This window comes from Lissotriton helveticus, chromosome 1_2 (genome assembly GCF_964261635.1).
Source record: "Lissotriton helveticus chromosome 1_2, aLisHel1.1, whole genome shotgun sequence".
NCBI classification, from domain to species: domain Eukaryota; kingdom Metazoa; phylum Chordata; class Amphibia; order Caudata; family Salamandridae; genus Lissotriton; species Lissotriton helveticus.
In genome coordinates this window covers 115396209-115412203 of record NC_136058.1, presented here as the reverse complement: position 1 = coordinate 115412203, position 15995 = coordinate 115396209, and the positions used below count along the sequence as shown (strand labels likewise).

Sequence of the window (15995 nt, the reverse complement as noted above, 5' to 3'; positions counted from 1 at the left end):
AAAAAGTGAACAATATGTGTTAAACCTAACATTTCTTGAATGCTGGTAGTTTGTGACCTGCTCAGTTGTTCATCATCTGCTGTACAGGTATTGGAGTCACCGAAATCACTGCTGTATTCTTGAATTCAATCTAACATTGAGATATTGCAGAGTCCTTCATTTACTGATTCTGTTTTAGCAGCACCTCTCTCATTAACTTGTGTGAGTTGAATGGTTCATACCTCCTTCTTTGCAATTCTCTATCTGATCCAAAACACCCATTTAATTGTTGATAACTTTGTTCAGATTGCCTCTTACACTTGTACTTACAATATGTTGTGCTACCAAGCTTGTCTCCAAGATAAGAGAGGTGCTGCAGGTCAGGATGGCTTTGCCCATCCACCACTAATTCATAAACAACAGCTGCATCATTTCCAATGCTTGCATATGATGCAGCTGGTTTTGATGATGTGGCAGAGCAGCAAGGAAAGCTAATGGAGTTCTGTCAGGATGGGGATGATGTGACCATAATTCTTCATCCTCCTGAAAGAGACGAACAGTGCCTTGTAAGGTGCCAGTAGTAACTTTGTTAAATGATAAAGACAGTAGTAATACAGAAGTAACCTCTTTATTAATAACCCCCAGCAATAACGTGACAGCTTCAGGTAAAGGACAAGAATGAGTATAGCATTCTATGACCGAACATTTATATATGGAACATGGAATGTAACACATTATTCTAAACTAAAGGTTCTACTTGTGAACGAACATTGATTTCTACATACCATACCACCATTACTACAAACCCCTTTTTTTTAACATGAAACAAGAAAATGTAAAAGGGAAAAACAATAGAAGGCTAGCAAAAAAAAAGAAAAAGAGGGTAAAGAGAAAGAAAAAATATTCAATCACGTAAAAAAAGCATCCAAATGAATGGGATTCTTTATAACTCTGCCACAAGTTGTTCTTAATTCTTAAGTACAATGAGAAGAATCCTGCATCTGCTCATCTTGAATTTGTTCACCACAGTCAACCATACCAAATTTGTTTGATTCCACAACATCTTCATTAACCACCTGCTCATTGCTTTAATTGAAATCAATACCTTCCTGTACAACCGAATCACTTTCATGTTATGTTTCTGAATTTTGATAGTTTATGTTTACCCACCAGTAATCCTCATGAGGTGTAACATCAACACCCAAACTTCCATCTCACTTTTACCAGTTAATGTACGATGACTCGTTCCAAACTTCACCATTATCTAACTCAACTGTTTTATTGTTTACTTGAGCAATTCTTCTGGGTTCACTGAACATACTCTCACCTTTAGCAATTTTCCTTGAACTTTTCACTCGTACCTATTGACCAACATGAAGATTGACTAATTTGGAACCATGTTTAAAATCAAAGTAGCATTTTACTTCTTTTCGTCCATCATGGATTGGCCTTTGAAAAGGGCCCTCTGCCTCTCATTATAGAGAATGGACTCCTCTCCATAACATGTAACTATATATACACCTGTGGCAGGCTCGGAAGGAAATGGCAGAAGTCGGGTTCTAGTTAAAGAGGGTTTTAATGATGCCAAAAGAAAGTCAGTACAGGTCTTCCGGTGATGTGGAGGCCGGCGTGGGGATCTGCTCCTACTCCGTCTTCGGACTCGGGCCTTGAGCGCCTCGGCTCTCCTCCGTCCCTCCGGGCTGTTCCTCTTCTGGGGCCTGTCGACTTCCGTGGTGACCCTCAGGTATCGATATCCCAAAAGAAAGAGAAGGGATGTTTCAGGGCAGTGTTCTATTTCTCAATAGTAGTAGGAATGGGGAGTGAGGAGGGCGGTGCAACACTCGGGGCTCTCAAACTGTGAGGGGAAGTGTTCAAGGGTAGAGCCCCTACCCTTGAACACTTCCCCTCACAGTTTGAGAGCCCCGAGTGTTGCACCGCCCTCCTCACTCCCCAATCACACGTTCGGCCCGCTTCTCTTAGCAACCCAACCCGCAACTCTCCTCCGTACCTGGTTTAGCCATGCACCTCCCCCGGGTGAGTGGCTGGGCGAAGCGCCGTGTCGGTGGCCTCCTGGCGTCTCCTCGGGTGATGGTACGTCCCTCTCACTTCCGTGACTTCTCTCCTCCGGTCTCGCACTCTTCTCCTCACTCCGCTCGTCTCTCGCCTCCTTCTTCGTCCTCCAACCTCCGGTGAACAAGCACACCCCCTCGGGCTCGGCTTCCGCATTTGACGCCGCCGCGTCCCTGGAAGGTCCCACCCACTCGTCCGAGGGCTGCCACTTAAAGGGCCAGTGTTCCCCGTTGTCCTCAGCGTCCCTGGCAACCCCGTAATCAAACGAGGGGAGTTCTTTCTGTACGGGGGAACAAGTAGGGGTTGAGTGACGACGGTCCCAGTGTACAGCCCCCACATCAGTACTCGGTGGGGTGGCCACCGCCACCCCGTTACAACACCCAAATCATTTTTTTAAATTCTTTTACCAAGAAATATTGGCCTTGTTGGAAAGTTGCAAAATGCCCGTAATGATTCTATTGATTCTTTTCATAACACCATTTCCACTTGGGTGAGCAAGAGGAGTGCATTTCTGTTTGATTCCTGAAGATTTAAGATACTGACTCTGTTCAATAGATTTAAATTGAACACCATTGTCAGTTAGAATGGATGCAGGAAATCCTTCTCTTAAAAACATGCTGTCTAAACATTTGGGGCCAGATGTAGGTAGGCAAATACTGGTCGGTAACGGCCGAAAATCGGTAAAATCGGCCGTTATCGACCGGTATTTGGAAAAGGAGATGTAGGTGTAAAAAATGTACCGATTCGGCAAATATGAATCGGTAAAATACCGAATCGGTATTTACCGAGTACTATTTTCCGAATTGGTATTTACCGATTCCTTATTCACCGAGTTCTTATTTACCGATTCGGTAAACAAGAATTCGTAAGAAATGCCCATCGAGATGTAGGAAAGGCCAAAAATACCGAATTCAATGAAATTCGGTATTTAAGAGTCGGTATTTACCATGGACTGAAAGCAGGTGGTAACCAGGTGCAGGCCATATAAAAGGGCCCAAAATGCAACAGTGTTGCAAGAATGGCGGCATTCTATGTGATTGCGAGGCGGCAAAGGCTACAGGCTGCAGGTGAGAGGGTATGGAGAAGGGAGGAGCAGGTGTACAGGCAGAGGATCACCCTGTTCCAATTGACTGAGCCTGAGACACTTCAGAGGTACAGGCTACACCCCAGAACCATTATGTACTTAATTAGGGACCTCCACCCATACCTGGATCACCCAACACCCAGGGCCCACGCCATCCCACCCCATGTGCAGGTGCTCTGTAGCATACACCTGCTTGCCTCTGGGAGCTACCAGAGTGTGATTGCTGCAGTAGGTGGTGTGTCCCAGAGCTGTCTGTCCTGTTTTTTCAGGGAGTTCCTGGATGCTATATGATGCAGAGAATGGAACATTACATTCGGTTCCCTGACACACCTGCGGAACTTGCTAAAACAAAAACTGACTTCTATGGACTGGCACACTTCCCGCATGTGATAGGCTGCATAGATGGCACACACATTCCACTATGCCTACCTGCAGCCCCTGAACACATCTACAGAAATCGTAAGTCAACGCACTCCATCAATGTGCAGGTGATATGCAATGCTGGCAACATCATCACAGACATAGTGGCCAAATTTCCTGGGAGCACGCACGACTCCTACATATTCCAGAACAGCGGAATATACACACGGTTTGTTGCAGGAGATTTTGGAGATGGATATCTGCTAGGTAAATAAGTGTAACACACCCTGAAATGATTGGCAGACGTATGTGTCATGTGTATGTAACTCATGGACCTCTCTTTCCCTCCTAGGCGATAGTGCATATGCCCTGCGTTCCTTTGTGCTCACACCGTACCTCAACCCAACTAACAGAGGCGAAAGGCGTTACAATGTGGCACACAGGTCAGCTCACAACGTAGTGGAGCGAACATTTGGACTCCTCAAGAGCAGGTTCCGTTGCCTCCACAAGAGTGGAGGTGCACGACAGTACACCCCCATCCTGTGTTGCAAGATAATAGTAACCTGTGCCATGTTGCACAATCTTGCCACCAAAGAAGGCGCAGAGGTGGAGGTGACACATCACGAGGACATTGATGATGACCAAGAACATGCAGACCCCCAAGCAACAGGACCAGCAGCAACAGATGGAAGATTGAGACGGACAGAAATTACACGTCGATATTTCTAGTTAATGTATGACACATAGACCGGTATAGTGTTTGACGAGTGTAGTTCACTGTGTGCAGTCCTGTGGATCTTCGGCATTGTTCAGTGCTTACGCCCACGCACTACATTGCGGGATTGATGTGCCTGGGTTTCAATATCTCGGCTGGGGCCTGACTCAGCATGGTTGCGCCTGACGCTCCTGCGCACCTCTGGTACAGGTGTGCTGGAGCCACTCCTGCTGGTTGACCCCTCTGTCTCCTCCACACCCGTGTCACCAGCATTGCCTGTGTTAGTGGTTAGCATCTGCTCCATCGCAGAGGTCACTCTTCCCATGCCCCGTGTCAAGTCTGTGCAGCAGTGCACAAGTGCATCCTGCAAGGATATTGAGCGTCGGCAAAGTAGTGAAGTAGCTGTAGCTGTAGCAAATCTGTTAATTGCCTTTGACTGCTGCCGCATATATTGCCGCTCCCTGCGACGCTGTATTTGATCCCTGTCCAATTTAGTGTTCATGCAGCGTACCTGCCTATGCACGTCCAACAGTGCCTTGGCCTGCATGCGCTGTACCTTGACCATTGTGGCCTCCAGGCCACAGAATATGCTCCCACCTTCCTGCCCATCGCCACCCTCACGTGCCCTCCCGCCTAGGACACTAGTGCGCGCAGAGCCTGCTGGAATCTGTGGTCTAGCCTTGTACGCCACAGGTGCAATTGTTTGCTGTACAACATCCACATCCTCCGAATCAGAGGTTTGCAGGATCCTCTGAGCGCACATCAGGCCTACTTGCCCTTCCCTGCATGGACGACCTGGACTTTGCTTTGGGTGTAAGCGGTGTGCTTAACAATTCAGGAGATCCAAATAACAGAGGTGATAGCGGGACAGGTGTTGAGGCTCGCTCTGGTGATGAGGCTTCCTGGGTGGTGGTGTTGCCTCCTTCTACAGCGCTGTGACCTGTGCCTTCTTTCTCTTTTTCCCTTCTCTTAGTTGCTGGTGCCCTCTCCTCCCTTGCTGGTGCTGGAGTGCGTGAGGACTCTCCTGTGGAATCAAATTGACATAGGGTCAATGTTGTTGTTCACCTGTGTGTAATTCTCAAATACATTGTTTACACACCTTTGCACAGTGTACATTGTGTGTTTGGTGATGTGTGTGGCATGCCTTGCTGAGTCTTGTGGTGTATGCATTGCATGTATGTACTCATGACTACGTCTACCATGATGCATTGCTGGCCCCAACTATGATCTGTTCTGCAGTGTAATGATTCTACACAGTGGGGTACGGGTTCAGGTAAATTGTTGTGGATTAGGGTACATGAATCTTACCTTGTTTCCTTGTTGCTCTTGCTGTACTGTCCAGGTCTCCAATCCCATGGATGCATTCTGGCTCCATGGTGGTTTCAACGAGCTCCTCCATCTCTGTTAGTTTTGGTGCCTTGCTCCTGCCACCTCCTGTCACACCAGCATCCTTTTTTTGTGCAGCAATCTTCTTTTTGGTTATGATGCGCAGGTCATACCATCGCTTTTTAATGTCCTCTATCTCCCGGTGGGTCACACCGATGGCATTGACTTTGCCCAGTATGCCAAGCCATACGTTCCTCTTCACAGACTCTGCAACATGGTTACCGAATATTTGGTTGTAGTGACTTACAATTTCTTCTACAGCCACCTGAAGTTCTGCTGGGCTGAACTTTATCTTTCTTTTGCGCTCCCCACCATCATTTTGCCCTTCCTGAGACTCCATTCTGTTTCACTGCTTGGCTCTGGATGCTCAGCTCCTCTCACCTCAGCTCAATTGTTTGTTCAGTTGGTGTGCACCTGCATGGATGTGGCCACTCCCAGGTACTGGGGAGGGGTGCTTCATTCTGATTGGTTGGATTCTCTGGGCCTTGGTTGTGGGGTGTGTAGGGAGTCCCTGATTGGTTGGCAGGCTCACATGTCGATTTTCATATTTCCGATTCGGTATTTACCGATTCGGTAATTTCCAAATCGGTAAGCTCCGAATCGGTAAAACCCATTCATTCCTATGGGCCAGGAGACCCATAGGAATGAATGGGTTTTACCGATTCGGAATTTATCATTTAGGAATTTACCGAATCGGTAAATACCGAAATCAGATACCGAGTCATTCCGAATCGGTAAGTTTTACGGATCTTTTACCTACATACCATTTTCCGATTCTGAAATACCGATTCGGTATGAGTCGGTATTTAAGAATCGGAAAATGAGAATTACCTACATCCGGCCCTTGGTAACTACTTTGGTGTCAACTTTCTCTACAACACTCAATTAAAACCATCTACAAAACATATCACATAATGCAATAATGTACTTGATAGCACCGTCATGCCAAATAATAGGTCCCATGAAATTTAAAGCTACATACTGCCATGGCAAATCTGGGCAACATAACGCACCTAACAGAGAATTAAAGGTTTTAAAGGAATTGTCAGCAACTTCGCAACTTACAGACGTTCTCACAAACCTTTCAGCAGAAATGTCAACTCCAGGCCATCAATACTGATATTTGAGTCTTTGTTTGGTGTGGGAAATACCTGAATGTCCTTCATGGCAGAGGTGTATAATTCTCTCTCTCAATGTCCTGGGAGGAACAATTCTTTTACCCCTCAATAGAAAATGTTCATACACAATTCATCTCTGACTTCCCAAAAACCTCTTAACTGAGCCAAATGTATTTTCCCTATAATACAGCAACCATTAATCACCTTAGATTTCACCTCTACTAAAATAGCTTCTTTGTTTTCAGCATTCAACCATTCATCCTGGTCTATGTTACCTGGCAACATAGTCACTTGAGAAACACTAGCTACAGAATACTCATTCCATGAATTTTTATCAACATTCGGCTTAAAAAATGTTTGGTAAAACTTTTTACTTCTGGAACATATTCAACAACATACCTGAAATATTGCAATTGCATAGAAAGTCTAGCAATCATGGCAGTTGCCCTAAACAAACATTCATTGGTTAATAATTTTGTAAGAGGTTTATGGACACACCTTAAAATAAATTGCCTACCCCATAACATGTTTTTAAAATGATCAAACACCCACACACATGCCAAAATGTCACTTTCAATTACAGAGTACTTTTCCTCCGTGGGGGGAATGATCTGGAAGCGAAAGCAATGACAACATCTTTCTTGTTTTCGTCAATTTGTGTCTGGACACACCTTTTCTGCTAGCATCTGTGGTTACAATGGTGCTTGCAATAGGATCAAAACCCTGAAAATTAGGTGCTTTATTGATTGCCTCCTTAATTTTTTTTAATGCTTGTTGACACTCACAAGACCATACAAAATTTGCCTTGTTTTTAAGCAAAGCTCTCATGGTATGAGTTTTTTCTGAGACTTTTTCAACAAATTTGGAATAAAACTCTGCCAAACCCAAAAATGACCTTGGATCATCATTGGATTTGGGAGATGGTGCGTTAACAATTGCATTGACTAATTTATCTTTAGGTTTTATTCCTTTGCTACTAACTTCATGTCCTAAGTAAACAACTTTCCGTCCAGCAAACTTGTACTTGAATACTTCTGCAGGTAATCATTTTTGAGTCAGCACATTTAAAACCATCCTTAATCTCTCATCACATTCATGTCTGTCACAACCCATGATGAGGATTCTGAAAAAACACAATTCTAGGCATATCACCAAAAAGTTATGACAATATTCTTTGAATTACTGCGGCTGCAGAGGACAAACCAAAAAACATGCGGCAAAACTAGAAACTACCAGAAAGAAGTTACATTTCTGCACAATGAATGTAAAACGATCTACTGATATACCAAGGAAAGGTCGATGGTGGAAAACTACTCAGCACCCTGGTTAGCGAAAGTATTTAATACATTCTTGGTAGGGGAAACTGATCCACTACTATGTTTTCATTTAAACTTCTGAGATCCTCACATGAGCACATTTTGCTATTGGATCGTCTAGCAATCACCAATGGAGAAATCCACTCGGAAGCTTCTATAGGTTCAGTAATGCCATCATCCTGTATCTTTTTAAGCTCCAATTTAACCTCATCTCTCACAATTATAGGAACATTGCGTACTTTATGTATTTTTGGAATAGAAGAAGGCTTAACCCTAATGAGGTGAGTGAACACCTTGAGTTTAACAACTTTACCACTGGAAACACTTTGAAACACGTTCAAAACCCACTCTTTGGTGTTCTCTCTCCCCCCAGCAACTAAAACCTGGTCAAACTATTGGGGTCAAGAATAATGTGCAAAGCCCTTTCGGTTCTTCCAACCTAAAACTGAAGGACCATCAGCTGTTACATAGAGCTTGCACATAGCTTCCATCCCTTTCAATTCAAAAACAAGTAGAAACCCCATGAAGTCTATTTTTCATCAGTAAAACTTTCAGGATTCACATCAGTCGGCTCAAGGTGTGGACCAATTGCATTAAAAAATGTTTTCCCATACTGAGCGGGCTATAATCTTACATGGCGATCCTGATTCGGCAGCAACCTGCAAAGGGATACCTCCAAAGTTAATAATACACAATGATTTACTTTTAGCATACCCATTGATATTTAATTCCCTTGCTAGAATGTAACCCTTTGGAATCCTCTGAGTCATCTCTAGAAGAATCTGAATCATTTTCCGTGAGGCAAGTTAATTTGCTTGGTTTTCTTCCTTTTTTTCTTACATACTGTCTCAAAATGTCCGATAATACAACACTCTAAGCATTTCACTGACTTAGCTGGACATTTTTCTGATCTGGCATTATGTACAATACTACCACATTGATAGCACGCAAATACAGTAGACTTCCCCTGATCGTTCGCTATCTTTGCTAGAATATTTGTTAATGAAGACGCAATCCAAAATATTCCTGGTGTTGCAGTTTTTGCCCATTTTTCCAATAGAAATTTTGTTAACAGAGAGAATGTCACCCTTTGAAAATTTGCTTTTGCACTTCTTTCTGACAACTCAGCTTTCTTTACTAACGCAATGATGTGTGGCAATGTAATTAAATATATTCCTTCCATTCTGCCTATTTAACTACAGGGGCACCAGGATAGGTGAGAAATTATTTTTTTTTTCAAATTATTCACACATTGGTGTTGTTTGGATTGCTGACTGTAGAAGAACTACCTTCTGTGGGAAAGAAAGGTAAAATGGTAATTTGAAGTTACTGTATTTTATTTTTTAAATTGAGAAAATCACTAAATAAATTAATAATAAAAAATACTTGCTGTGTTCAGAAAATTCTGTTAAAACTGCACTGTTTGAAACTATGACAGGGAGAAAAAAAAAATTATGGCCCGGACAGCAAAGAAACTCCGTACATAAAACAAACAAAATGGAGGCCCGTATGGGTTACGAAGCGTGACCTCGTAGAAGCTTCACATTGTTTCGTAGATCTCATCCCAGAATGCAAAGTGCTTACAAAATGAAGAACACCAGAACAAGTAGATTGCCAGGATAGCGTGAACCTTCTCATGGCAAGTCCAGCAACGTGAGAGGCATGTAGAGAATGGGGATTTCAAAAGTAAGATGCTTGCTCTGGAATTTGAAGGGTAGCACAAGGAGGGGGAATCTAAAGAAAAACAACTTAACTGCCTGATGAGGTCGCTTCTAATGACTCACAGCAGACTTTTCCCAGGTGTTGCGTTCCTCAGGTCACATAGGAATATATTGAAAACATTTCTGGTCACTTAAAAAAAAATCTTGAAAACGCCCCTTCCACGTAGAGGTAGAACACATTTCCAGAGGGCAGCATGTCATAAAGTTCCTTGAAAGTAAACCGGTAAAAGGGACTCCTTCAGATACGTGGGTTCAGGAATTGATAACAATCCCAAATCATAGCCAAAATTCTGTAGTAACTTTGTTAAAGGATGAAGACAGTAGATATCCAGAAGTAAACCCTTTATTACCACCCCATCAGCAATAACGTAACAGCTCCAGGTACAGGACAAGAATGAGTATACCATTCTATGGCCTAACATTTATATTTGAAACATGGAATGTAACAAATTATTCTAAACTAAGAGCTCTACATGTGAAACAACACTGAATTCTACATACCACCAATACTACAGTGCCCTACTGCCTTTTAATGTTTATTCCTTGCTGTCTCATATGTCCAGTCCAACAAATCACAGTAACTTATATTTCCTCAGGAGATTTAATTTGTCAAGTTATATCAATGAATACAAAAAAATTGGGTGGTACTCAGCATTGTTACTCAATGTTGTTTTGAAATTCTATTTCATCTACTTCCGTGTCTCTCAGGAAACACGGAAGTAGATGAAGCAATCGGGCTCACCACTACCACAATAAATGCGATTGTGCATTTTCCACCGGCTGACGTCCAAACACACGCTATTGCGCAGGGACGCTCTGAGACTTAAGTGGAACTGGTACCCTGGCTGTTGGCCGACCAACCTTTTATAATTAAATTGTGAAGGCCCGCGCGCCTCACAGAATTATGTGAGACTCAATTATAACTCCTGCCATAGTAAATGTAAAAAGGAGCAGCATATTACTATCAAGACTACAATGTATAATTCTATTGTCCTGAAGATGATGCCTTGTCAGAAAGACCAACCGCCGCGGATCCGACAGGCTCAAGGAGCCAATTGGTCCGTCGGAGGGACTTGTATCCCTACAACTGTGGCGGTGCCTGCTCAGGCAACGCCGTAGAGATTACAATGTCCCTTACCGGTTAACCTGCCATGAAAAATCAGGCAGAAAGGCACACTGGGGACCCGTGGCGGGCCACACTTCTCCTCTGGCCATTTGACATGGGCCCTCCGGGGCACCTATGGTGCCCCCTACTTATCCCTGCACTATGTGGTAGGCACCACATGGTGCCTGCCACATAGAGCAGGGGTATTTACAGAGTGTATCCTCTATACTGCAGCCCACAGTACACGCCCCAATACAAAAAATACAGATTGCGACTGCCTTGAAGGCGATCACATCCTATGTCATATGGCGGAACCACCCACAGGCAGTCGGCCAGTCCCATTTCCAAAACGATGCCGGTCGGACCAAAGTCCGACCGCCATCATAATGAAGCCCTATATTTTTAGCTCGCTAATATTTATACACACATACACCAAATACAGCACTATAAGTCAACTACTGACATTTTTTAAAGTGATAGCCCTTTTTTAAGAACAATGCCTGTTCTTTACCAGTTAGAGGAGGTACCAGATAATTGCGCAGTTAAGCGAGCAAGGATTAAGATTATCAGAAACACTTCAAAGGTAATTTGATTGATTTTATGATTAGCAGGGTGAAGCAATGGTTTCAAAATTGAGAGATATTTGTATTTGTATCTAAAATTTACTATGTGGAATATTTCTAAAATATATTTTTTTCAATTTTCTCAGCTGTTACAAAAGCATATAAATCATTTGGTCTAAATACATATTATTTGGATTTTATTATAATAAAATGTAATGGGCTAATCAGTTAACATATATTCTTTTCTATTTGCATTGTTCTGGTTATAAATATTCTGATAGGACAATTTTAAATTCACAAACTTTTTAACCTCTTTACATTGATGAGTATACCTCTGATATCAAGACAAACAGTTGAACTCCGGAACTCTTCACTGAGATTCAAGGTGCAATATCATAAAAAATAAATGATTGAATAGATAAATTTCAATGCCTTTAGTAGCGAGGAATAGCACAAATCTTGTAAGGAAGTGGAGATAGTGTGATTCCAAGTGTGAATTTAGAAACAATTAATTGGACATCCTTGGGTGCCTTAAAGCTGAACCTTTGGAGAAGAGTGGTGAAGTAGAGGAAGAGCTCCATTTTCGCCAACTGTTCTCCAAGACAGACACGGTTTCCTAAAAATAAGCAGACAAAATACAATTCAGCGAAAGATAAAAATAGTGTGGCTAGGGATATGGCATCCTTATTCAACTGTTTTTATATATTCGACAATAATTCTGCTTCTATAATCACCACATGCATTGCTTGCCATATAGTGTTCATTTTCATATATAATTATTCACAGTCCCATTCCTTATTACTGTTATGAAATGCATATGTTCATTAAATCTTTGTGAGCTGAACAGTCATAGTGGAAAAAGTAACACATTTGCAAATAGTGACAGCCACAAAGGTATATGCCAGCGACCCAATGTATTAGCTTTTTGGACAGTTCAGGAGGAGAGGGTTTGCATGGAGTAGGAGAGGAGACACAGTCAGGTACTCAAGAAACGTGTGTTATTTCACCAACTAATTATTAGTGAAGGACACTACCATGGAAGTGTCAGGGTCATGCCTAGTAGGGTTAAATAGTCCAGGCCTAGGATGTAGCAGGTGATAACCTAATTTACAAAAAAACATATTTTACAATAACTTTGTTATCCCTTAACATCTTATATAAGTTTAATAGAGCATTCTTTAAAAAAAGCAAAATGTTGGCTAATTGTAATTAGTTCTAACTCTGGGCGTAGTTTGCGTAGTAGCGCTACGGTAGCTACGCAAAGTGCACTTCACACTACGCAAGCTAAGCGAACGGCGTAGTGTGGTAGGAAAAATGCTGTTCGCACTGATTGCACAGTGCCGGATGCTTCTCCGCACTGTGCAATCATTGCAAACGGTATCATGCACAGTGCAAGTGGTAGTTTTCTGCCGCTTGAGTTGATTTGTACCCGAGCGACAGCTTTCTCAGCGCAGACTGGTAGTTAAAAACTGACCTCCCCGCTTTGAGAATCTCGCTGGGAGGTTTATTTTCCACGCTCGAAATCGGCAACTTGATGTTGCTGATCCCGAACGAGGAAAAAGTCTTGCTGGGATGTTGATTTTGCTCGCTGGCGGTCGCCAACTTGACGTTGAGGACCGCGAGCAAGCGAAAAAATGTCTGCTACGCTATGCGTTTTTGCACTGTGCTACGTACAATTTACGTAGCGCATAGTAGCACAAACTACGCATGCTCTGCGAGCGTAGCATAGTCCTATGCCCAGGGTTAATTAGTTCTAAAAACTTTTTTTTTTAAATTAACATGTTTGTGTATATACATGTATTTACTGAGAAAAACAAAGGTTAAAGTGGATTTATACGTAAGTAACGTGGTAAGATTTTAACTTGCATTAAAAAACCTTTGAAATTCACAGCAAAAAACATTTGCAGGGAGATAAATATAGGTCTTCTAATAATCAAAAAATGTTTAAACCCATAAAACCCACTGAATATCACGAGTTATATGTAAGATGTTGTGCCCACAAACTCGCACCATAATTGTGCCCCCCAACCGCTAGTAGAGCGGAGTGCTGTTACCGGCATCATTGTGGTTAGGAAGTCGGGCCGCCATATTGGGGCTGCTGCTTTGCAGCGCGCCACCTGACTCAGCGCTCTAGTGCTCCGCGTGGAGAACGAGGAGGCTGTACTTAAAGCTCGCTCCCCTCGCGCAGCGGAGACGCGCAGCGGTGGCGCCTGACTCACGCCTGAGTCAAGCCAGAGTCCTGCCCGTCAGCATCCCGGCGGCGTTCGGGACGGCGGGTGGGGCTCTGCTTTCCAGCATGTGCAAAGCTGGTGCATCGATGTTGCGCTACACGTCTGAGGAGCTGTGTGCTCTTAATTATTGTGAGAGCCGCTGCTGCTCTGTCTTCCCCGGCCGCCACAGAGGTAAGTTTCGCTGCCCCTGTTGTGGTTGGCGTCCCAACCGTGCACTGTCATCAGCCCCCATTAGTAACATCGCTGGCGCAGAGTATTCCTGCATGCTGTTAAACACCAGATCGGCGTGCAGTCATGCGCAAGATATTTTTGAGCTTCTCGACACAGAGAGGCCACTCTGTTTAATGTTAACTGAGACTTGGTGGGGAGATTCCTCTAACCCTGACGTGGCGATGGCAATCCCGCCTGATTATAACATCTTCAGGAAGGATAGAGCCAAGGGAAGGGGCGGAGGGGTCGCACTGGTGGTGAAGAAGGGCACGAAGTGTACCATTCTGCCTGCGGAGGATATCCGCGGCTCTGAATCGCTTGCTTTTTCGATCACCCTAGCGCCGCACCAATCAGTGAAGGGATTATTAGTCTATCGACCTCCCGGCCCGCCTGGAACGTTCTTTGAAGATCTCGACTCGGTTTTGCTGGGACTGGCCCTGCGAGCAGAACATTGTATAGTAGCGGGGGACTTCAACTTTCGGATGGACGATCCGTTTGACCCAGCTGCTATTAAGCTTTCCGAGGCTATGACCCCGCTAGGTCTTATCCCTTATTTGCAGGGGCCGACTCATGTTAAGGGGCACACTCTCGACCAGGTCTTTTCTACATCCGCTCTTGTGGTGAATGAGATCCTCCCGGTTCTGTGGTCTGATCACCGGCTTGCCAAATTTGTGATCAGTGGCATTGCCAGGTCGTCCATCTCTGCGCCACAGCAAAGGGGACGAGCGTTCAGAGCGTTCAACAGAGTGACTCCGGAGATGTTGGCTCAGGCTGCCTTGGATCCCTGTCTTCTCTCCGGTGAGCTGGAGAGAGATTTGGAGTCCCTGCAAGCATGGCTTTCCGATAGGCTTAACGACCTTGCCCCGGTGTTGCCCCCCCGCTTGACATCTAAGCGGGTTTCGGCCCCCTGGTTTACCACTGCACTGTGGGCTAAGCGGCAGCAGTGTAAGGTAGCCGAAAGGGTCTGGCGGGCACACTATGATAGCGTGGACAGGTTGACCTACAAGGCGGTGGTTAAGGCTTACCATCGGGACATTCGCCTTGGAAAAAAAGCCTATCTTGCAGGGAGGATTGAAGCGGCCTCCAACTCCTGCAAGGAGATCTTCACCATAGTGAGAGAATTTATCTCTCCTCGGACCATTACATCGGAAGAGGTGCCCTCAGAATCCTGGGCGGTGGACCTTGCTTGTTTTTTTACAAGCAAGATAAAACTCATACAGGACTCCTTTCCATCCGGAGCATCTGCTAGGCCGTTTAAATCTGAGGTTGACATGTTCCCTCTGGCCTCGCATGGCACCACGTTGGCTGTGTTTCCATCCCTGTCAGCCCCGGCCTCCTTAGTGCTTATGGGCAATTTGAAATCGGGGTCGCCATTGGACCCTTGCTCAGCCAAGCTGTTGGGTAAGATCGCGGAAGTGATCAATCCTCTGGCGAACCCTCTTCTGAATCTCTCGTTGAGTCAGGGAGTGGTTCCGCCAGCCTGGAAGCAGGCAATGGTCATCCCGCTGCTTAAAAAACCGGGTCTTGACCCGAAGGTCCCAGCCAACTACAGGCCGATTTCTTTGCTGCCGGCTCTCGTAAAAATTTTGGAGAAGCACGTTCAGTCGGTGCTCTCCAACTTTTTGGAGACCCACGAGATCCTGCATGACACCCAGTCTGGCTTCCGTTCAAATCTCAGCACCGAGACCGCGCTCCTTGAGGTTTCTGAAACCATCAAAGGGGTGTTGGATACCGGGGGCAAAGTCATGCTGGTGTTGTTGGACTTGTCAGCGGCTTTTGACACCGTCCCCCATGATGGCCTTCTCGCAAGACTCTATGAGATTGGCTTTCGGGGGACGGTGCTCAGCTGATTTTCTTCCTTTCTAGCTGGCCGCCGGCAAACGGTCTGGACATCTCCTGACACCGACGTGATGCCGCCTTTGGGAGTTGGGGTCCCTCAGGGCTCTATATTGAGCCCGACCCTCTTTAACATCTTCATGACCCCCTTGGCGGCGGTGGCGGAGTCGTTTGGTGCCCGGATCGTATCTTACGCCGACGACACCCAGCTCCTCTTTTCTTGTAAGAGAGGGGCAGACTTTGACGGGGAGAGTATCCGGGATTGCCTTGGGGCTGTTTTTAAAGGGTTCCAACTGAACAG

At 44.7% G+C, this 15995-nt stretch overlaps 1 protein-coding gene across 2 annotated transcripts in view; it reads right to left on the bottom strand.

Moving 5' to 3' along the window:
- Positions 1-433: 433 nt before the first annotated feature.
- LOC144798777 (cytochrome P450 2J2-like) overlaps positions 434-15995 on the bottom strand; it is a 446433-nt gene continuing 430871 nt past the window's right edge. The window contains exon 9 of one of the 2 annotated variants that reach the window (XM_078669831.1): positions 434-522. In XM_078669831.1, the coding sequence (XP_078525957.1) occupies positions 515-522 (8 nt within the window). In that variant the 3' untranslated portion in view covers positions 434-514. Of the gene's footprint in view, positions 523-10076; positions 12034-15995 lie in introns of those variants that run through there. The other variant, XM_078669823.1, reaches the window with a different exon arrangement.